The sequence below is a fragment of the Takifugu flavidus genome, chromosome 16 (assembly GCF_003711565.1).
Source record: "Takifugu flavidus isolate HTHZ2018 chromosome 16, ASM371156v2, whole genome shotgun sequence".
In the NCBI taxonomy this organism is placed as follows: Eukaryota; Metazoa; Chordata; class Actinopteri; order Tetraodontiformes; family Tetraodontidae; genus Takifugu; species Takifugu flavidus.
Window position 1 is genome coordinate 12,557,473 of NC_079535.1, and position 22,330 is coordinate 12,579,802.

General features: G+C 48.6%; 2 protein-coding genes across 3 annotated transcripts in view; one reads left to right on the forward strand and one right to left on the reverse strand.

Annotated features, from left to right (window-relative positions):
* The window catches only part of kcnh5b (potassium voltage-gated channel, subfamily H (eag-related), member 5b), a 36,169-nt gene extending 23,914 nt beyond the window's left edge, over positions 1-12,255 (forward strand). Inside the window, 7 exon segments of the mRNA XM_057012018.1 lie at positions 79-278; positions 1,578-1,637; positions 2,042-2,234; positions 3,489-3,685; positions 11,012-11,278; positions 11,280-11,663; positions 11,666-12,255. Coding sequence (XP_056867998.1) covers positions 79-278; positions 1,578-1,637; positions 2,042-2,234; positions 3,489-3,685; positions 11,012-11,278; positions 11,280-11,663; positions 11,666-12,115 — 1,751 coding nt within the window. The 3' untranslated portion in view covers positions 12,116-12,255.
* Positions 12,256-20,117: 7,862 nt separating this feature from the next.
* gphb5 (glycoprotein hormone subunit beta 5) lies at positions 20,118-22,289 on the reverse strand. 2 transcript variants are annotated; one of them, XM_057012024.1, is made up of 3 exons: positions 20,975-22,289; positions 20,538-20,739; positions 20,118-20,458 (listed from the first exon to the last, which is right to left on the reverse strand). In XM_057012024.1, the coding sequence occupies exons 1-3, from the start codon at positions 21,100-21,102 to the stop codon at positions 20,267-20,269; spliced, it is 522 nt and encodes a 173-aa protein (XP_056868004.1). In that variant the 5' UTR covers positions 21,103-22,289; the 3' UTR covers positions 20,118-20,266. The 2 variants fall into 2 exon arrangements, with proteins under 2 accessions (XP_056868004.1, XP_056868003.1); XM_057012023.1 differs by having other exon boundaries at positions 20,120-20,458; positions 20,900-22,289.
* Between the last annotated feature and the right edge of the window lie 41 nt (positions 22,290-22,330).

Sequence of the window (22,330 nt, forward strand, 5' to 3'; positions counted from 1 at the left end):
GAATTAAGCAGCCTTTAAGGCTTTTTCAAACACTACAACTTTTGTTGAGCTAAAAGTCAAACTGTCTGTCTTCTCCAGCTCTGCTCTACGCCACCATCTTTGGAAACGTGACCACCATCTTCCAGCAAATGTACGCCAACACCAACCGTTACCACGAGATGCTCAACAATGTCCGGGACTTCCTGAAACTTTACCAGGTTCCCAAAGGTCTGAGCGAGCGGGTGATGGACTACATCGTGTCCACGTGGTCCATGACCAAAGGCATCGACACTGAGAAGGTGAGGACCGGACTCTCCACGCGGGGTGAAAACAGTTGTGAACATTAACCACATCTGTCACCATGTGGAGAAGATGTGATGGGTAAAGAGTAAAATAACAAACAATTCAGAGCGAATCTTCTGGAGTCATCTGGCCTCCAGCGTCTCCTGGTGGCTCACTGCTGAGTCCTCATTTACCCAAACACCTGCTGAGTTCTGAACTATGGACCCTCAAACACACACACACACACACACACACACACACACAGTCTTATTGGCTCACTCGTGACGAGGGTCAACGATGGTGAAACAAAGTGCCGTTTACTGTGATGCAGTTTTTACACTTCCCACCTGTGAACAGCTCTGATGTGTGTGTGTGTGCGTGTGTGTGTTCCCTGTTTTTATTATTTACTGTCAGACATCCATCTGTTTCAACAGGCCAAGTTTCCCTTCAGTCATGTGATAAATGCCCCCCAGGGTTTTTGTTTTGACAGATTGTGGTTAAATGGCTTCACAGTGGATGGAGATGCTGAAACTGAGACCTGTGTGTGTGTGTGTACGGATTGTTTTAGATGCCTGTGAGGACCAGAATATTTTCCACTATCAATGAGGGGACATTTATTCTGGTCAGAGGCGTATGTGAGGTTCATACAGGTGGACGGGTCACATTAGAACTGGTATTAGGTCCAAATTATGGTTGAGGGGTTTGAAAGTCCTCACAAAGATAGAAGAAAAAAAGCTTTTCTCTAGAATCTCTTCTCTGCCGATACAGCAGATGGGGTTTTTATTATTAATGAGAGCTGACTGTATTTGTTTCCGCTTTCATGTGATCATCTGAGATTGGATTGAATTGAACTGTCTGTGCGCGTGCTCTTCCAACAGTCGTTTATTTCCTTAATCTCTTTTTTGTTTTCCTAATCTCCTCATTGTTTTCGTGCACGTCACCACGTTGCCTCTTTATCTCCTCTGCTCGTCTGACCAATTCCTTCTCTCGCGTCCTGTTGCTAATAATTCCATTTCATTCTCTTCTTAATCATCCCCTGCCTGGCGTGGGTGTCTCTGTGTAGGTAATTAGCCGGGACATGAGGTCATTCACCATCTCAGACGTTCTCGGCACCAGCTTGTGTTTAATTCCGTGACCCGTTCCCAGTAGAACCGCAGACGGGCCCATCGGCTGCGGCTCCTGCAGAATGAGTCCCGTGTGCCAAGTCATCCGGAGATAAATTGATCTCATTTCCATCAACGTTGGTTTAATCAAGGAAAACCCATCCAGCGACGCACCTCCTGAACAGTGTCTCCTGGTGTCTCTCTGTCCTTCAGGTCCTGTCCATCTGTCCCAAAGACATGCGGGCCGACATCTGTGTCCACCTCAACAGGAAGGTAAGCGTCCCAGCCCGTCGTCCTCACCGCGGTCCACTGTCAGTGTGACGAACTCGTTATGGAAATAATCATGTAATTACAATGCTGTAGATTTCTGCTGGGGGACGTTGTCTCCACTCCCATCATCAGCCCTTCTAAAGCCGGATCCAGGACAGTTTTATGTTTTAAGACTGGAGCTGCTGACAGGAGTCGCACCAGAGCTGCTGATCGGGCAGAAAAGGACGGGAATCTTGACAAAATGCAGCTGCCTGAACGAGCGAGCGGCTCTGTCGGTGCCTTAAATCCTCCCCAGAAATCTGCGATTACTTTAATTTGATGAGATTTGACATCGTTTCCTGTTTTTCTGTAGGTGGGCGTGGACATTGTCCTGTAAATGTAACGCCTCCCTCCCGATTCTCATCCAGGTCTTCAACGAACATCCAGCCTTCCGGTTAGCCAGCGACGGCTGCCTGCGCTCGCTGGCGGTGGAGTTCCAGACCACCCACTGCGCCCCCGGAGACCTGATCTTCCACGCCGGGGAGAGCGTGGACACGCTGTGCTTTGTCGTGTCGGGGTCGCTGGAGGTGATCCAGGATGATGAGGTCATCGCCATCTTAGGTATGCTGTCCCTGAGAGGTGGGGGTGGCGGCGAAATGGGCGTGGCCAGCGTGTCAGTCACCTGACCCTGGGTCTGGGGGCCGCACGTGGGAATGTGGAGAAACGGTTAGATGGACAGGAAAGTGGAGAAGATCCAGGTAGGAAGAGGGAGAGGAGGAGCGTAGAGGGAAGATTTAGTAGAAGAAGAAGAAAATGAAGGGAGGTGTGTTGTGGTTTAGACAGCGGTGATTTCCCCAGGCTGCTCCCTGAGGCTGTTTCACACTCTGATCTCATTAGTGTGGAGAGCCGTCAGGTGCACACACACACACACCACACACACACCACACACACACACTCATATACATGTAAACACTCAGAACCCCTGTTCCAATAATAGCAGCACCGTGGCAGCCACAGTAAATACTAAATAAGTAATAACTCTCTTATTTCCCATCATGCACTGGTGTCCTATGAATCCAGCACGTTGTCATCACCTCCTAATGGATCGTCTCATCACACCACAACAGGTGTGGGGTTAGCTTTCATAGCTTTTCCAGCCCAGATGAATGTTTGGCGTCCTCCTTCATGCTCTCCATCTCATACAAACATAAGCGATGTGCTGCGAGACGCTGCAAAATGAGCGCATCCATTATAATAATTACTCCCTCATTACTGGGAATAATTCTGATTAATGACACTGATGTTGGGAATTTTAGGCAGATTGAGTTTCTCATGGTTGAGACTTTTTTATTAGTTTTACTGAGCAGAAGCTAATTAATCATTCAGCACTTCACAAACGCTCTGCTGAACACGGTGGAGGAGCCCGAGAGTCGCTGCTCCGGGTCACGAGCTAACGGGCTAACGGGCTAACTGGCATGTGACCAGCAGCATCCACGCATCAAGACCGGAACCCTAGATCCTCTCTAAGTGTCAACATGCTCTCGCCGTCAGTTGAATCTCACCAGCCTTCCTCCCGGTGTGAGTCTGGCTCTCCTCGCCACCTCCACCCACCGCTAACTGCATCCCCTGGGAACTAATTCCAGGAGTCTCCTGCTGGATGTTTTTAGATGGACAGGAACCATCTAAGAGGGGTGTTGGGATGGAGGAGGGCTGCCAGGAACAGTCACACACTCGCTGCGTTAGTCTTTAAGGAGGAATCAGATGAATGTTTCTATATTTTCTAAATCTTCATTCATGGTTCATCATCATTCAGATGATTTGGGCTGATGGTTGGTTGGTTGATGCTGGGCCGTCTCTGTCTTTTCTGGTCTTCAGGTAAAGGCGACGTCTTCGGGGATGTCTTCTGGAAGGAAACCACGCTAGCACACGCATGCGCTAACGTCAGGGCGCTAACTTACTGCGACCTTCACGTCATTAAGAGGGAAGCCCTGCTGAAGGTGCTGGAGTTCTACACCGCCTTTGCTAACTCCTTCTCCCGAAACCTCATCCTCACCTGCAACCTCCGCAAGCGGGTAAGACTGCCGGTGTTCTTTCTTCTGAGCTCGTGCTCAGTTATTGAGCTCGTAGGCTTGTTCATCTAAGAATTAGAGAAGATGGATGAAAGGTCCATCCAGAGTCGGTTTTTTGAGCCCATCTGACCTGATCACACACCCTCTCTGCTCTTCTTATTCTCATGTTGTTTACTTATCTTATTCTCTCCACCCAGGAGGTCTCCTTCTCCACATGCCTCCAGCATCATAAATTATACATGCCGTGGTGGCTGCTTCATTATGTCCGTGGCCTTTATCCGTCTGGCAGGCAGCCACTCCTCTCTCGCCGTTTCTATGTGTGTTTAATGTTTTTACTTTATTAATCAGATGTTATTCATGCGTGTGTTATCTCAACTGCCTCTTGGTTGAGCATACTGGGGTCTTGTTTCTCTCGTTTTGTCCTGTGCTGAATCAGAACTGATGGAGTCTGAATCCATCCTGCAGATGCTGCTGCGTAGGAACATCAACCTAGTTACCTTTGATTTATCTGGTGTTGCAGACCAGTCAGTGTTAAACAGAACCTGACTCTGGTGCAGTTTTACTGCGGCAGAATCTGCCTCTGCATCGCCTCACGTTGAGCGGCAGGAAGAGTGATGAAGATTGAATTGTCCTCCTCCTCCTCACTTAGCCCCTCTGTTCTCAAGCAGCTGCTCGAGTGCAGTCATGATGAAGACGAGCGATATTGTGATGGGACCTGAGATGCAGCCGGCGGGACCTAAACAAGCTAACACATGCTTCGACTCGTCCTGTCATAAAGCCTCTGCTACCATCAGCAGGTTTCCTTCTCCACAGGAATGTGAGCCACCGGTGGAGAACATCGATCAGGCTGATGTGTTTCAGCTGTCCACATGTGGATGAGAGCGCTTCCTCCTCAGAGAGATCTTAGCGAGCGCGTTAGCGCCGCGGCTACATGGCACAGAGTCAAGTTTGATTTGCTCTATTAGACATAGGTGAGAACTGGAGCAGGCTGCTTCCATCAGCTCAGCTCTCCTGAGTGATTCCATCTGCAGCAGAACTCTGAGAGGACGCCTGAGACTGCGAGAGGCTTTGAAGACAAGTTGGATCATAAAAATGATGGTGATAATTATACTTGACCTAGTATTGGTCATAAGTAATGAGGCCTCGTGAGACTGGAGATGTTTCAACAGAGGTGTGGAAATCCAAGATGGCAGCAGCGAAACGCGAGGTGTCGCCTACAAAAATGGCTTCAGCACATTCTTTCGGAGTGGAGTGTAGGGAGGAAGATCTGGAGAACCTCTGTGTTGACCAGCCGGTGAGGTTAGAAGCGCTGAGTCTTTGTTTCTGTAACCACAGTCTCTAAATTTACACGTCGCCCCCGGTTTAAAGTATTCTGGGACGTTTCCACCTTCACATTGGAAGTGTTCCAGTGATGGTTTTAACAGTGTGGCTCCACTTTGTTTGGATACTTGGACCAAAGATGATGCTCTTCAGTTATTATCGGTGATACGTGCATGAGCACAGCTTCAGTCCCTTTGCTTGTATCCACATACTGATCATGCTGGACTCTTCTGAAGGGTTTATCTTCTGGGAACACCCAGGAGAACTGAGCAGAGACTCATTGAGGTCCGTGTCTCCTCAGGAGTTTGATGGAGATCCTGAAGGATTGTCACAGGCCTGTGGAGGTACCTGTAAGCAGACTCTGCTCCTGGACCTTAAACCACCTGAATTTGATCCTCTTCACGCTTCTGCTGCATCAGGAGCTTCTCAGGAGGACCTGAAACTGGCGCCATGGTTCCCGGGTCTGATCCTTCGTACGTCTGCTGTGAAGGAACAAAAGAAACCAGATTGATGGTTCTTGAATGGCTCCCGACCGTGTTAATCGCCCGTCTCCGTGCTGTTTACACGAGCGAATCACATGATTCGCATTTTATCAGCGTGCAAAAAAAAAAAAAAGAATAGCAGGGAAAACATTTATCTCAAGAAATTCCATCAAAAGAGGGAAGTGGCTGAATGGTTTTCAGATAATGAGACGTGTGTGAATCTTCTCCACACTGTAGGCAGCGAAGCGTGTCTCTGCGTGTGTGTGTGTGTGTGTGTGTGTGAGCCTGTGGGGACGCGTGTCGCATGTATACATTAGCTTTGTGAGGGTTGTGTCAGCAGGAGGGAAGTCATCCGTGCACGCTCTCATCTTCTCCCTCCTCGGCCTGTAAATAATGAATGGCTGAAGTTGGGAGGAAATACAGCAGGATCACAGGAGCCTTCCTCCGGCCTGCTCGTGTCCCCTTAAAGGGACAATTCTTCTCTGTGGGCAGAAAACAACCCGCCGACAATGGAGACAGATGAGTCTTTGTTTCTCAGACAGTGGAGGGGTGCATGATGGGTAAACGCTCTCCGTGCAACGGGCACGTCAGACAAGTCCCATCGCCGTTCGATACTCACCAATAGGACGGGCGGTCGGACTTAATTTTCCTCCAGAAGAACCATCATCTCTGCTTTTAATTGTTGTTGTGCTGCCGTTTGTGTCTGAATCGCACGTTAATGAGGCGTGAAAACGGGCTGATCACGAGCTGTGTTCGTCTGCGTCTACAGTCTCGCTGCCTCGCTGGCGCGCTCCCTCATTGTTTCTATTTATAGAAGCTTTTATGATATCTGATAGTCTGCCAGGATGGAGCTGCATTGGTCACACACTCACACACACACACACGTTTATTATTTTAGTTCATCTGTTGGATCGCAGGCATGAACACCCTTTTTATTCAGGCCAGATATTGTTGTGTGAGCCGGATGATTGTCCATCCATCACTCTGACTGCTGTGTGTGTGTGTGTGGTGTGTGTGTGTGTGTGAGCCTGTGGGGACGCGTGTCGCATGTATACATTAGCTTTGTGAGGGTTGTGTCAGCAGGAGGGAAGTCATCCGTGCACGCTCTCATCTTCTCCCTCCTCGGCCTGTAAATAATGAATGGCTGAAGTTGGGAGGAAATGCAGCAGGATCACAGGAGCCTTCCTCCGGCCTGCTCGTGTCCCCTTAGAGGGACAATTCTTCTCTGTGGGCAGAAAACAACCCGCCGACAATGGAGACAGATGAGTCTTTGTTTCTCAGACAGTGGAGGGGTGCATGATGGGTAAACGCTCTCCGTGCAACGGGCACGTCAGACAAGTCCCATCGCCGTTCGATACTCACCAATAGGACGGGCGGTCGGACTTAATTTTCCTCTAGAAGAACCATCGTCTCTGCTTTTAATTGTTGTTGTGCTGCCGTTTGTGTCTGAATCGCACGTTAATGAGGCGTGAAAACGGGCCGATCACGAGCTGTTTTCGTCTGCGTCTACAGTCTCGCTGCCTCGCTGGCGCGCTCCCTCATTGTTTCTATTTATAGAAGCTTTTATGACATCTGATAGTCTGCCAGGATGGAGCTGCATTGGTCACACACACACACGCTCACACACACACACACACGTTTATTATTTTAGTTCATCTGTTGGATCGCAGGCGTGAACACCCTTTTTATTCAGGCCAGATATTGTTGTGTGAGCCGGATGATTGTCCATCCATCACTCTGACTGCTGTGTGTGTGTGTGTGTGTGTGTGTGTGGGGGGGGGGGGGGGGGGGTGCATGCGAGTGTGTTCGTGTGTGTGTCGGCAGTGATGCAGGTTCAATCTAGCAGTTGATTAAATTCTTTGTATACAGTTCTTGGTACCCACGTGCACGCGCACGCACGTACACACGCAGAGCCATTGTAAATGTTCTGGTTAGTGGTTCCCTTGGTTCTGGAGGACTCATTTTTGCTCTGAGTTGAGTCTTTAAGCAGTTTAAAGTGGATTTTTGACCCTGGAAACAGCAAACTAAGACTCCATTAGAAGGAAACTGAAGTGGAACTTGCCTTCGTTCCTTCAGGCCCCTCAAATGTGTTTGTACTAGTTCCTTAACTTTATTTCCTGTCTGACATCACGAGCGTGGTGTGATGACCTTCTCCCATTTCTGCTAGTCAGGATGAATAAGCCCTGCAGCACAGGCTCCGCCCCTTACCTGTCGAGCCTGTCACAGCAACACATGTGAGCTCATGTAGGCACTCGAACACATCCAGACAGGAAGCGACCGTCTCTTCAGGTGCGCTGCACAAAATCACCCCCTTCAGCCGTGGATGCGTTTTTGCTCCGACCATTTAAATCTGGACTTCCTGTGTTGCCCGGCGGCTTCTCGTCTCTCCCTTTTCCTCTGAGCGTCATTTGTTCCGAGCTCTGAGCTCTGTCCCGTCTTTGGCTGCTTTATTTGAGTGTGACTTGTTACAAAAGCAAGTCACGCTCATCTTTAATGGGCTCCTCTGTCACTCCCGCACCCCGCCACATCAACACGCCGCCACTTCCTGCCCCGGCGATTACGATGATGAATGAGGTCGCCCGCAGCTCCGTATAAACCCCGAACTGAGAGGCTGATCCCCTCCTCAGCGCCGCAGAAGAACGTCAAATTCAAAAAGGAGGCTGGAGGTGCTCATCCTCACCCACAATGCTTTGCTGCAGATTTCTCTGGAGGAATATTTAATCTGGAGTTGAGGAGGCAGCAGTCGCCGTGCTTAGAGACGCAAATATGATCTTAGATGATTTGTTTTACTGTATTTGTTCACACTCATCAATGTTTTAACATGAAACAAGGCGCTGTTACCCATAATGCAGTGGGATTTCACGTGGTTTCGCATCTTTTCACTCTGGTCGTTGCACATTTGTCATTGAGTTTATGTCAAACCCATCTAACCGTTAGCCACGTAGCCATGACAACAGTGGTAACGCCAACGTTAGCAGAGGTATTAGCACCTTCTGAGGGAATGCTGTCGGGTCGGGAATGTTTCCCGGACGACCCCATGAAGCTCTGCTGTGGATCAGCTGTGATCCTGGATGGTTCATTGTGTTCGTCTCTTCTTTTTCCACTCTCAATTTTGCTGCATAAACGTATTCCTTAGTCAGGCTGTAATTAATATGAATATTTCCTGCTGCAGCAGAACAAACAGAACATTTCCACATGTTCTCCTGCGCTGTTATACATCACTCTCTCTCTTATGTAACTCTCTCTCTTTTAGTGTTGAATGTATTTCCTCCCTCCAGTCAGAATGGGACTGAAATGAAGATATTACTCAGCCCAAACAGCCTCTCTCTCCCTCCCTCTATGTCTCTCTATCACTCACTTTCTGCCTCTCTCTCCTTGAATAAACCTGACTCGCTCCGTCTGCTCGCCTCCTGAATATTTAAACCTTCCGCTGGGACGCTCGTAAACATAATGTTGCATTAGTTCCAGCCGCTGTGCTGATTTTAAGTTTGAGTTATTTTTAGCTGGCTAGTAAAAATAGCAGTGTGATGGATGTTTGGTGACCGAGCACGTGACCGGGCCACTACCGGTCGCTGACTTTGGGTTCTCTTTAACCTCTTTGACCTCAGTCAAACACTCCATCTCACTTCCTGCTGTGGGAAAGGTGGATGATGAGACTCATCACTTCATTTGACTGTTTTTGATCTCTTGCTGCATCTGGAATTCAGGGGTGTTCTGACTGACCTGGACAGTAGATCAGAAGAGTGGATCACATTAGCAGATTACCTTCTTCTCCTGGTGGTGACTCAGGACCATCTGTTGTCCTGTTTGATCAGATTTATGTGGCTGCCGATGAAAAGACGAGGACGCGCTGGACGTGGGCCATGGCCTCACCCACCTTTATTCTCATGCGTCCAGTATTAAAGTGCACGACGGCTCTTCCAGTCATGAAAACTGAACGTGCCTGTTTGTTTAAAAGGGCCGAGCTGTGAATTCATCCCTGTCAGCAGCTCAACAACATCTTTATCTCAATTTACTCAACACTTGAATGTGTGAATTAATAATTAAACTCAGATTTCTCTGCTGATTCCCAGCGTTTATGTCAAACTGTAACTAATTTCAGATCCGATGATGAAGAGTCACCACAACAAAGATGGGAGATGAGGAGCTCGTTCGTCAGTAATCCCTTTTCTTTGGCTTTAATTGGATTTAAATATTTATTGTCTAACTAATTGTAAATTTAAGATTGCATTATCCATAATTACATCTATGTTCAATCATGAAATTGTATCCGTAAAGTTGTGTACTCGAGAATTGTGGCTGATGAAGGATATTCAGGAGGTGGAGAGCTGGACGGATCTGGGTTCACGTCCCTCCGCTCTGATTAGAACCGCTCTGGTCTGAAGTATCGACCTCTCCCGAAGGCGACGCGGCGGCGTGCGAACGCCGGCTGCTGACGAGACAGAAGGACGGAATAATTAGGTCAGCAGAAATCAGGCTAAATGGGAGATTATTCTGCCAGCCTGAAGGCTCCTGCCAGCCTCCGCCGTTCCCAGTCTGACCAGCAGCCAAAACTGGAGTCGTCTTCTTGAAGGAAGAGTCAGGAGGTGAAGACGAAACCTGTCCCGGTCCAGAGGTTCGGTCAGTCCCAAAAAAAGCCTTGACAGGACATTCATTCATCACCGGATCTCAAAATTGCTTTACTGTTATTGTCAGGCGCCAGGAGGTCAGTCAAAACCTTTCCCTGGGTGCTGCTCCATGATCATCACCAGATGAATGTCAGCATATTTGCTCCTTGAGTTCATTGCGGAAGTTTGGAACAATCGTGGTTCAGGTTTTCCCTCCAATAGCTGAACCAAACTGCACACAACTTAAACTGTTCTGGGACAGAATCTGGCACGTGAATAAATGTCAGCGTTCATCCACCCACAATTATGAAAACATCCTGCCGACCTGCAGGTGATACCGGCTCCTGTTGGTGTTCCGGACTGGAGAAAGTGAAGCTAATGCAGAGTGATGGTGAAAGACGAGTTGACGAGTCTCGTCATCATCGCAGCTCAGCTGTGGCTTCATCTCCACAGTGACAGTGGTCCCATTGTTCAGACAGGAAAACAGGAAATATCAGCTCCTTTCACCCTCAGTAACCTTGAATCCAACCAGCCTGTCATAATTTAATTAAAGGTGTTCATCTTCCAGGTCGTGCCCGCAGGATTCTGTCATTCCCGGTGTGATTAGAGGAGCGGGAGAAAGAGGGGGAATCTGGGTGGAGATGTGTGTGTGTGTGTGTGTGTGTGGGGAGTAGCGTAGTCGTAGATGATGGATAATTTCACGCCGTCTCCTGGGTTCTGCTCAGACCTGGTGACATTACGCAATATGAGAAGCACCGATTTAATAAAAATCAATGCAGATAATCTAAATTCCGTTTTTATCTCCAGCGACGAATGTGACGTCCTCGGCAGGAACATCGGCGCGGAATATTTCATATTCCCGGTTTCCACACGAGGCGAGCGCTCCGACCTTCTGATAAGCTCCGTTTTCTCTTTTCCAGATTATTTTTCGCAAGATCAGTGAGGTGAAGAAGGAGCAGGAGGAGCGGGAACGGGCGAAGAACGAGGTGCAGCTCACCATCCCGCAGGACCATCCCGTCAGGAAGCTCTTCCAGAAGTTCAAGCAGCAGAAGGAGCTCCGCAACCAGGGAGCCGCTGCAGCCCCTCAGCTGGACCTCGAGAAGAACCAGCTGCAGGTGGAGCAGCAGCATCACCAACACCTCCACCCCCACAGCCTGCAGCTTGGCCACTCCAGCCTGCAGCACTCGCTGGCTGCCGCTCAGCCTGCCGCGGCCCCCCCACGCCATGCAGAACGGGGCGCCGCCGAGCAGCAGCGTGCTCACCGTGTCTCAGGTCACGCCCATGCACAGCTCGCTGGCGTACGGCCACGGCGGCGAGCTGGCCACCAAGCAGAACAACTGTGACATCATGGAGCTGCAGCCCAGCTCGGTGGGCGGGGGAGGGGAGCCGGCCGTCAGGCTGAAGGTCAGCACCAGTCCAGCGCCGGCAAAACCCGCCGCCAAGGCCAGCGGCTGGATGCGCCTGAAGACCAACATGGCTCCAGCGGAGGCCAGGAAGGAGGGACTGAACAACAAGGCGGTCTCTGTGGAGATGCTGTCCCAGGAGGGGGCGGGACAGGAAGCGCGCAGGGGTCGGGAGCAGGGCGTGGTCTCCGGCACCAATCCCCTCCCCTCCGCAAGACGGACTCCTGCGACAGCGGCATCACCAAGAGTGAGCTGCGGATCGACCGGGCCGGAGAGGCCAGGACGCCCGTCTCCGTCACCCCGCTGCTCCACAGCCCCGCCCCCGGGGCAGTGGGGTCCCCGCACCCTTTCTGCCCCATCCCCGAGCAGGCCCTGCAGGCCGCCCTGCACGAGACCCGGCTGGAGCTGCGGGAGAACATACAGACCCTGGGGGGCCGTCTGGGCGCCCTGGAGACTCAGGTGGCCCAAATCATCAAACTATTGTCAGACAGGAAGCAGCCGGCGGCGGCCTCTGAGGCGCCGCCGGCTGCCGCCACACCCAAAACCAAAATCCAACGTCAGGACATTTTCACCGTCTCCAGGCCTGTTTCTCCAGACTCAGAGCGGGACGGGGGCCTCTGAGGGGACGCCAGCCAGCGGCGTGGATCAGAGCGGCGAACAGAGACGAGGGCGGAGCTTCGTGTCCGTCCGTGGAATCCTTCCTGATGTCGTCTATATGTGCAACCATGTAGCTGAAGACCGAGGGCGAAGTTGGAGAAGAGCACATTGAGTTTACTGACGGGGGCTTTGGCGGTAGCAGCAGCAGCGAGTCCACGAACGGACCCTGATCTTCCAAACTCCTGTGTTAATATTCCTGGCTGGAATCGTCCCTCTGACACCAAACCGGGCCCTCGGTCTGAGCCGGTTGGCAGCTACGCCTCTGGTCTCCACTGGCTTCTCCAACATTTGCACACGGATGCTCCCTCCACCCGGAGCCACAGGTTCTCTTGATTGTACATACCTCTCTATGCATGTCCAGCTGGATTCTGGCCTGCCAAAGAAACTCCTGGTTCTTGCCTGTATATTATGCAGTTGACTGCATGCAGATTGAGTTACAGAGTCGAGGTTTTATCGAGCTCCACTGTTGAAGGGAATATTTTTCATGGATGATTTCCTATGTGGACTTCAGGGTTTGCGTACTGGTAGCACTTCAAACACAAGAGTCGACCTGGCCGAGGGACAGTGCATGGCCTATTCAAGAAGCTGGCTCTCTTTTTTATCTTTATCTCATATTTGCCTCCACTTGAGGGTCTTTTCTGTTTTTATTTTATTGATCAGATCAGTCCTCCGTTAGATGTGCGGTGAACCCTCCTCCTCCTCGTGTCTATGCATCACTTGGCTGATAGAATATTCTGAGTAATTGTACCTCTCTTATCATTTCAATGAATGAGGGATTTTTCTATTTTTCCCTCTGCATGATGGAGGCAGCGCTCGCTGTCATGACGCGACGGTTGGCACGGTGACGCCTAATCCTGAGACCCAACCCGAACCGGCGAGTGGATTCAAATTCCAGCTGCTTTGACTCTGAGGAGCGTCATATTTTACAATATCAGTTTTGTAAACCTGCATGTAAGGAGTAGTTTTATGCTCCAGAGTGGGTGCGTTCACACACACACACACACACACACAGCAGATATGTTTGTCAGAGCAGCGAGACGGCGTCTCATGATGAATTTTACTCCTCAGTCAAGAGGTCTATTCAGGTTTTTTCCTGTTCCGAAATCTCTCTCTCTCATTTTCTTTGTCTCTCTCTCCCTAAAACCACAGAACAAAGATGCACAGAAGCCATCGTGGAAGCCTTTTATTCTATTGTTGAATAAAAAAGTCTTTTTTTAATGAAAACAAAACACTTTTTTTCTGTAGATTTTAGGAGGAAACCAAGTCTCACCCTCGAATGAACCATCCTGTACCTGTGAGGTGGTGGTGTGGAAGGAGAAGGGCAGCTTTGTAGCTTTGTTAGGGGCAGCTGATGGTGGCGGTTTGGAAACAGCACTTCCTGCGTTGGTTCTGACCCGTCTGTGGTGAGTTCTGACCCATATCAGTGCTGGGAAGTTTGGTCTGTTTTATTATTAGTTCCTGAAACTGAAACTGAGCCCAAATATACTAAAGAAATACAGCAAATTATTTTTTTAGCTCACACTTGTTTCATAAAACAATCTTCCTTCGACATGTTTACTATTTTTCTTTCTCAGAAATCAGATTTTTATTTTTATTTTCATTATTAGCGTGAACACTTGATATCTGGCTGTTTTGTTCTTCCGTACGATAAAACGTTCCCTGATCGACACGGCCAAACGTTCTAATGCAAACGTGGGGGGGGGGGGGGGTGACCTTGTGCAATAATGACGCGGTTTCAACGCTAACACGATCGTTGAAATCCGACAGAAATATATATTTTGTGAACAAATCTTTCAGATCAATGTCGCACTTTAATGTCGTAACTGGATTCTTTTATTTCATTTTCCACCCTTTAATTAGAAGGACAGGAGTCATAATGGTTCATCCCAACCCGCCGATATCGGCGTGACGCTTGAATGTGGGTAAATAATTGTGCATGAAAGTGAATCATTGAGAAAACAGAACTTGACTGATTCTATTGGAAAGTGATGACGTAACTTGGTCACGTGAGGTGAAGATTAATTCCACTGTCGCTTTAATTTATTCTCCTGAGAAACTTCCGTCGTGAAGGTTTTTCTGGTTTGTTTTTCTGTTTCTGTGCGTCTGCCTCATCTCCTCTGGGGGGTGCGGCCGGGGGCCGGGTTGTTAATATGTGTAGTTCCATCAACACGTAGAGAAAACACATATCTGATCATGTGATTGAAATCCTGCATGACTATGCAACATCCAGACACAGATTGTGATGGACTTTCCTTTCTCCATATCTGTAGTGTGAATAGAAGAGCATGAAGAGGCATTAATGCAAATATATTCTGTTTGTATTTGTAGATAACTGATCTTTTATTTATCTCCGACAACCAAAATGTGTCATCTTCAGACGAGGGGTTAAAGATTATTCGCGAAGCTGCAGAGGTGCTTGAAAGTTTGTGGATTCCCCGTTGAGCTTTGTTTCCATATTTCTGCATGAAAACGTAGGTAAAATAGCGATCGTTTTCCACCGTCGGGATCTTTTACCTGAGGTAACCTGAAACGTGTTGTCGACCGATTTGAAAACTGGACGACGTTTTACGTCACATTTGTAGCCTCTTAACGAACTTTCAAGCACAGTTGCTATTTAGGCGGCTGCCAAAATGAGGAACACATCTGACTTTTTATTTACTGCCTGATGTGTCAATCAGTCAGTGTGGAAGCCCTTGAGGGACATGTGTCAAAAAGGTTCAGAGTTCTCCTCAGTGACACTAAAGTCCCGCAGGCTTGAGAAGTTCAGGATCTGTTCTGATCTGGTAACGTGGACCCTCTAAATCCACTGGTGCGTCCAACTCGTCCCTTCTGTCAGTCTAACATTGACACTAATTAGCAGAGGAGCTAACGATACTCAAACACACCTGGAAACTAAACCAAAAATGATTTTATTGGACATAAAAATGAATAAAACTGTAATAGGACATAGAAACAGAAGCCACCTCCAGCAGGGGGCACTCGAAATGTGTTACGATCCCACTGAGGGATGTGGACATTTTAACAGAACGACGAGCCACATTTATTTTTGTAGTTCGATGCTTGCTAGCTGAAGACACAAGTTGAGCCATGAATGTATGACCCCGCCCCTCCACCAGCTGGTTGGACCCCCTCCTCTGCCTCCACCCCCACCATCACGCCTCCTCCACCCCCTCGGCGTGTGGATGATGCGGCCGCCGTGATGTGATGTGCTGGCTGACGAACGCCGCCTCGGCAGGGATGGACAGACAGTCTCGTTTATTCAAATTACCCTTTGATTCGATTTCTGCATATTGCGTTGAAGATAAAAGAGATGGAAACTCATTTCCCAGAGAGCGAGAGAATTCTTTATTGTTCTACTTTTCTCAGAAAATTGAGGTAACCTGCTGAATTTTCTCACCAGGATTAATTTTACATCAATCTAAGCTTCAGCTCAGTTTCGGGCACAAAGCTTCCGATGACTCAAATAAACAAGGCCTTTTCTTTTCTGCGCTTGAATGTCATCAATTTCTACTGTTTTGCAGCTACACTGACTTGTCTTGGTTTACAGTTACACACTCGACTGTAGTCTCACAAAAATAAACAGTCGTCTGGGATGATTCTGGACTTCCTGTCTTTGTTTAGGAATCTTCTTCAGTCCGAAGAATGAAGTGTATTTAACTGGTAATAAACCTTTATCATTAAATTGAATTTGAATCCTCTGTTATCCTGCCGGCCAGTTTAAAAAAAAATAAAAAGGCTTTAGCATCATTAAGATTTGCCTTCATCCAGTTTAGATAAAACATTTTTCGACTGGTGGAATGAAAAAAATGGATTTTTTCCTCACTCTTGCCCTCAGGGCCTGCTATCTGTAGATTGGGTTCTGGACAGTTAAGGGCAAAAATGTGTTTTACTTCCATTGCGTCATCAATCAGTAGCAAATGTATCAAACTCCACCAGAGGACAGGCTGAAACACTTGAGACGGGTCTGTAATTTAAGGCCACAACAGTTTAAGCTACAGGAACAACAAACTGCGACATCGATCTGCCTTGCAAACATTAAACATCCATCTTCCTTTCCATCTAAACTCGCCATAATTTTCAGACTGATGATGGAACTCGTTGATTAAACAAAAGAAACGTTTTAGTGGTAGTGATTTTTTCCCCTAAAGTGTGTGAAACTGGGTACAAAAATGGAAAAGAATACGCCAGATTCTATCAGTACAAGGAAAATATCCGCTCAAAATCGAATAATAAATATTTCAAGTCACGTGACGTGGAAGTATTCGCCCGTAGTTTACGGCGGCGCGCGCAGAACTAACCGTGGGCGGGTAACACATGTTTCTTGCTAGTTTTATCAATGTTGGTATTACTCGGGAAAACGGAGGTGAATTAAGGGACCTGGTACTTATGGTGCCGAGGCAGATAGAAACGACAGTTCTGCCCCAGTTCTGGAGCAGCCAGTGACGCTAACGTTAGCATTAGCACTGTTGACGTCATTGCTCCGTCCCGACCTGTTCGGGGACTGCCGAGAATAAACCCAGGCGTTGTTTTAATCAAGCGTTTCTTTGTCTAAATACGACTTTGGCGGCTCACTACTTTCACACGAACTGTACAAAACGAACAACTATGGATTAATGCGCAGGTACATTTCTTGATGTTTGGACTATTTCAGGAGCTTCAGTCACCTGAGCTCAAGATCACGTGGGACAGTCTTTACATTAAGGTAAGTAAACGTTTCGCGCTTCGTGTCTAATTAGGTAACAAACGCCGCTTTATCAAGTCCAGCCGTCGTAAAGTTGCTTCAATGGTCGTTTGCCTTTGATTTGTGATAACTTTGTCAGTTTTTATTCCTAATTGTCCTCCGAACCTCACAATTCCCTGTTGTGGTTGGTACATTAACACTAATACAATCGATCTATCTACAATATATAAAGTATTTTTAAGCTAATTCTGCAGTAGCTGTGGTGTGGTCGTGACCACATGATCATTGGTTCCAAATCTTTAAATTAGGACAGCAGTCTATCATTACACAGTCTATATTATACTATACAGTCTATCATTAGATACAAGTCACTGTTCCTGTAAACATTGTTACATTTCAGTTAAATCATCTGACTTTAGACTTCGGTAAAATCCCTTTAACCAGCAGGACTGGCTTGATTGGGAGGACTTCCTGGATTCATTTGTGGGTCAATAAAACCCAGATGAGGGCAGTGAGTGAACTTTACCAGAACATTTGGCTTTTCCTTCCTTTTTAACTCCAGCTGTCCAAATGGAAACTCCCTCATTCATTCCCCTCACCTTTTTCTGGTTCCTGTGAGCAGAATTAATAATATTGGCTCCTGGCTGCTGCTCTGTAAGAGGATCAATCTAATGTGCAATAATCCACAATCCCCGTTTAACACCTCAGAATCTCGTTAAGGATCTTTGACAGTTTAGAATCATCGCTTTCTTCTTTCTTTATCCGTCGGCATTTCTGTTCATTACCGTGTAACCGGTCCCACCGGGCCCTCCTCTGACACCGCACCTATGGGCTCAAATCTCTGCAGCCAATTACGGCTCAGCGGAATCATCACGGTTGGTTTTTCCAGAGGATGACGAGAGCAGTTGGTTACAGGAAGTAGAGGAGAAATGAGCCTGTGGAGAGCATCCGGCACACCTGCAGCTTCACCAGGACGCTCATCTCCATTAGCGGGAGCACGTCCTGACAGCGAGCGTAAACTGGCATCCGTCAACTGGGAATGGAGCCGCCGATTCGCTCCCAAAACAGTTTTAATTGCTGCTGCCGAGGTGTTTTATCGAAATGCAGCTTCAAGTCAAGCTGCTTTTGAAGCTCATTTCCATCACAATTGGCTTATTTTACTGTCAGTCAAGTTTCTTTTTCTACCTTCAACTTTCTGCTCTTCTTGGGTAAAATAACTGAATAAAATACTCATAAAACAATACTAGAAGACAGTTATCTTTAAAGATAATTGAAATAATTTCATATGAAACTACAACAATAAAATAAATGCTTCTCTTTAATCAAAGTTTCAGTGTAAACTAAAAAGAACGATGTTCTACTGGACTTTTGTCCGCATTAATTTTACTTGTGATCATCTATCAGTGATTTAATGATATAAATTATTGTAGATGTGGTTTTAGAAGCATCAAAGCAGTAGAATACAATTAAATAAAAGGATGCAATCAGAATATAAGTTTAAGAGTTGAGAGCAGACGGTAATCGGATCATTATTCTGCTTTTATATAATCTAATCTAATCTGTTATCTCATCGAATTTAGCTCATTGGCCTCAGTTTGTGGTGTATTTTCATTTTAAATTGAATTCATCTGGATCTTTAACATTTTACACAATGACACAGCTCTACTAATAAAAAATGATTATATGGCGTATTAAATGTTCAGAGCTGAAATCTGCTCCTCACTGTGTGTAAAGATCTAATTATCCTGTTGAAGATCAAATCTGTGAGATCAGGAAGATTGAAGCCTTAATAGAAAATCTCTGAGTGGTTCCTCAAAGACTCGTTGAATTGGACAGTTAAGAGGCGTGTGTGTGTGCGTGTGTGTGTGTGTGTGTGCGTGTGTGCGTGTGTGTGTGTAACAGGGATCTATCTTTAGCGTCGTCTCGTGTCGCTCCTCCGGTCCTACAGACGAGCAGCTTCCTGTTTTTCTTCATTTTGAACACGTGTCTTCACTTCTGAACCAAACGTTGGAGGTCAGATGAAAGGTTAAAGGTTAAAGTTCAGGTTAAAGTGATTTTAACTGCCACGTTGCAGCCAGCATCTGATATTGTGATATTGTCCTCCATGTCGCAGCTGAAGACTTCCGAAAACACTCCTGCGTCATAATGAGGCAGCAGCACCGTGACCTCCTGTTGCTGCCGTGGCCTTTCTCCAGTCTCCTGCTGAGGAGGTGGGCGTGCTGGGGGCCGCCGCTGGGGCCGCCGCCACCGCTGGGGCCGCCGGGGCCGCCGGGGCCGCCGGGCCTGGGGCCGGGATGAGTGGCTGACGGGTCTGAACATGTGACGCCTGCCAAATCCTGCCCACTTTTAAATGTTTCACATTAAATGTCAACACAATGCTAACAGAATAGCAGAGCGCTGCCGTTGGAAGCGCTTGAGCGGAGGAGGAGAGACCAGGAAGGGTGATGTTTGGAGTTTATTAGCCGCCGTGGGTTAGCGTGACCTTTCTGTAACGAGCCGAGAGTGAACGTGAGGATGTCGCGTCTCTGCGTGATCACATTCTCTTGCAGATCTGCGGTTAATTTTCCCTTTAATCAGCGGGAAGTCTCGTCTCTGCCCTTAATGCCTCCTGCCTGCGCTCACGTTGAAGGAATAAAACCATCTAACGCTCCAAACTGACCCTTCAGAAGTAACTAAAGTCTTCTAAATGTTTGCTTTCCCCTGAGACTCGACCCCCCCCGGCCTCCTGGAGGAGGGGAATCGGGTCAGAAACCTGCATTGATGGCTTCTCTGCCTCTGTAGCTCCCCTGACAGAGCTGCTGGAGCTCCCCAACGCCGTCCTCCCGCTGCAGCCCGAGGAAGCCCTCCTGTCGGGAACGATTAGCAGCACGCGAGTCATTAGGGAGGCGCTGCTGTCACGGCTGCTGAAGATATCAGAGCTCTCGGGAGACGCCGAAGTCTAGACGGCGCCGCTCTCCCGTTTAACCTCGGGCTTCACCTTCACGCGCCTCCTCCATGCTAGCTGCTGTCAACAGGATGCTGCAGGTTTGGCTCTTTCAAACAGGTCAGCGGAGACCAGAGACGTCCTGGACCGGCTCACCTGAACGCCGTTTAACCAGGTTAGCTGCTGCAAATGGAGCAGAATCAATGGGCGCTGGTGATTAGCGGTGCTCAGGGGGCCGCGGCGACGCTGCGCCGTGGCTCACGTCAGGGGGGGAAGGTCGAACGGCTCTGGTTCCTCACGCGTGTCCAGAAACAAGAGAAAGCCACCGATGTGTCTGAGTTTAATGAGATGAAGCGCCTACACAAATACATTCACGCTATTTTTAAACAGTTTTTATTATTGAAAAGGTTAAAAATGGGTTCAAATGTAACGACGACGCGCTCGTTATTAACGTTAGTTTTTGATTTTCCCGTCCTCAGGATCGTTGAAAGCGCCGCTCAGAGCTGAGGCGTCACACTGAGGTGATGCACTCGGTGGTGCTGGTCACACACACGCTGCAGTCGCACCGCAGGGCCACGGGGTAGGAGTAGGCCGGGTCCACGTCCGGCAGGCAGCCCGGCAGGCTCACCGTCACCACACGGCTCCGGTTATAGGTGCAGACCCGCTGGTAAGTGTCCACAAAGGGGGGGTCCAGGACGGGTTTCTACAAGCCAAACAGGTGTGAGAATCCTGAACTCTCTCTCTGACACACACACACACACACACACACACTCTGCACTCACCTCCCAGGTCTCACAGCGCCCCCAGCAGGCATCGGTAGTGATGTGCAGCGCCCCACAGCCGGGCTTTCTGGCCAGAAAGGTGAACTCTCGCACGGCACAGCCGACGAAGCGGTGCAGGTTCACCGCTGGCGTCTGGCGGGCGGAGAGTGTCGGCGAGGAGAACCAGAGAAGAAGAAGCAACGGGAGCAGCAGGTCTGACCTCCTGGCGGGGAAAGAGACAGCGTTTGATTGTTGCAGCTAAAATACTTTCAAGCTGCAGACAGATTGTAAAACCAGGAGAGTTTAAACATCTAAACATCACGAAGCCGCTGCACGAGATTCAAACCTCCTCACGTTTTGGGAAGCGATGAACGTTTACTCACCACAGTTGCTGCTTCTGCCGCAGGATCATTTTCTCTGTGCCGCTGTGACGCACACACACACTGAAACACACACACCTGACGCCCACCTGCCCTGAAAGTTCTCCCTCGCTGGCGTGGAACAGGCCTTTTATGGCCGTGCGTCCTGCCTGTCTGATCCTCCCCGGAGGCCCTTCGGCTCCACCACCAGCCCGTTCCCAGTCCATTAGCTTGATTAAAGGTGGGAACCTCTTCCCTTTTGTTCGCAGCCGTCCACATGGAAGAGGAGCGCGGCGTCTGTGTCACTGATCTGAGCTCTGCTCGCTGCCCCGGTGTCAGACCGCGTCGTGTCCTCACACGCCGGCTCTGATGACTTCACCTCCGCACTTTCTCTGCTGCTGCTTGTTCTCGGGGGGAAATTCTGCTGAAATCATCCAGGGATCCGCTCCAGATCGGAACTTCCTGGGAGCTACTTCCCCATCGCGCTGCTGTCAGGACGATTCTGCTCAGAGTTTAAACACGCATGCAAGCGGAACAAAGTTTACGCAGCACACAGCGTTTTCCTCGGATATTAGTGGGAAAATAGATTTGATCTGTATTGAATATATGTTTAAAACAAAAACGGACCTTCCTGTAACATATTTTCTGAAATAACAGCTTTTTGCTTGGCAACAGTCTGAGCTCATTAAGTCTGTCGATCTTCCAGCGGGATTGTTGTGACGGATCGCCGGCGTCTAATTAACCTGAGTGAGTCTAACGACCAAAGCTCTCGTTTGATTCCTGAAGCTTGTTGATGTGTGGAACCAGTTTGATCCAGTCCTGAAAGGACGGATGACAGCAAAGCTTGTTTTTGATCCAGCTGCAGAACCAGAACAACACTGGTCTTAGAGTTTGTCAATGAATGCCCAACTTTTAATGATTTAAAATATTAAAAATCCCGAGCGGTGTAATATGGTGTGCGTGCGTGTGTGTCACTCTCATCCCAGAGGCTCTGCAGCCGCAGCCTGGTGCTGTGCTGCCCTCTGCTGGTCTTCGGTGGTATTGCCCGATTACCTGATCGTGCTGGACTGGCTCCTAATCAATGTTGGTGTCGGCTGGACTCACCAGCGCCCCTCTGGCTGGTTCAGATAGTTCAGAGAGGAGAGGCAGCTGCACTGACCTTTGACCTCTACCTCTACTCGTTTCATCACATGGGGCAGGTTTATTTTCAACAACTCTATTGTCATTCTGTTCTTTCCTGTATTCATTTAGTCTCGAGTCTTTTCGTGGTAGGTCGACATCGGTGTCGTCTATCTGCCGCCGCCCTTTAGGCAGGTGACCGTTGTTATGTTGCAGCCATGTTGATCTCTAGCTGCTGTCTATATTTAGGTATTCAGGCAGTTTCACTGGAGCCCCCCCCCCCCCCCCCCCTCCCGGTATGGCTCTGGCTTCTCCGGTGTCAGACCCGGTCTGTTC

Coding starts and splice junctions, on each gene's coding strand:
- gphb5 (XM_057012023.1), bottom strand. CDS start 21,102: ATGGACTGGGAACGGGCTGGTGGTGGAGCCGAAGGGCCTCCGGGGAGG. Junction 20,740..20,899: donor CGGCAGAAGCAGCAACTGTG/GTGAGTAAACGT, acceptor TTTCCCCGCCAG/GAGGTCAGACCTGCTGCTCC. Junction 20,459..20,537: donor GGCGCTGTGAGACCTGGGAG/GTGAGTGCAGAG, acceptor TTTGGCTTGTAG/AAACCCGTCCTGGACCCCCC.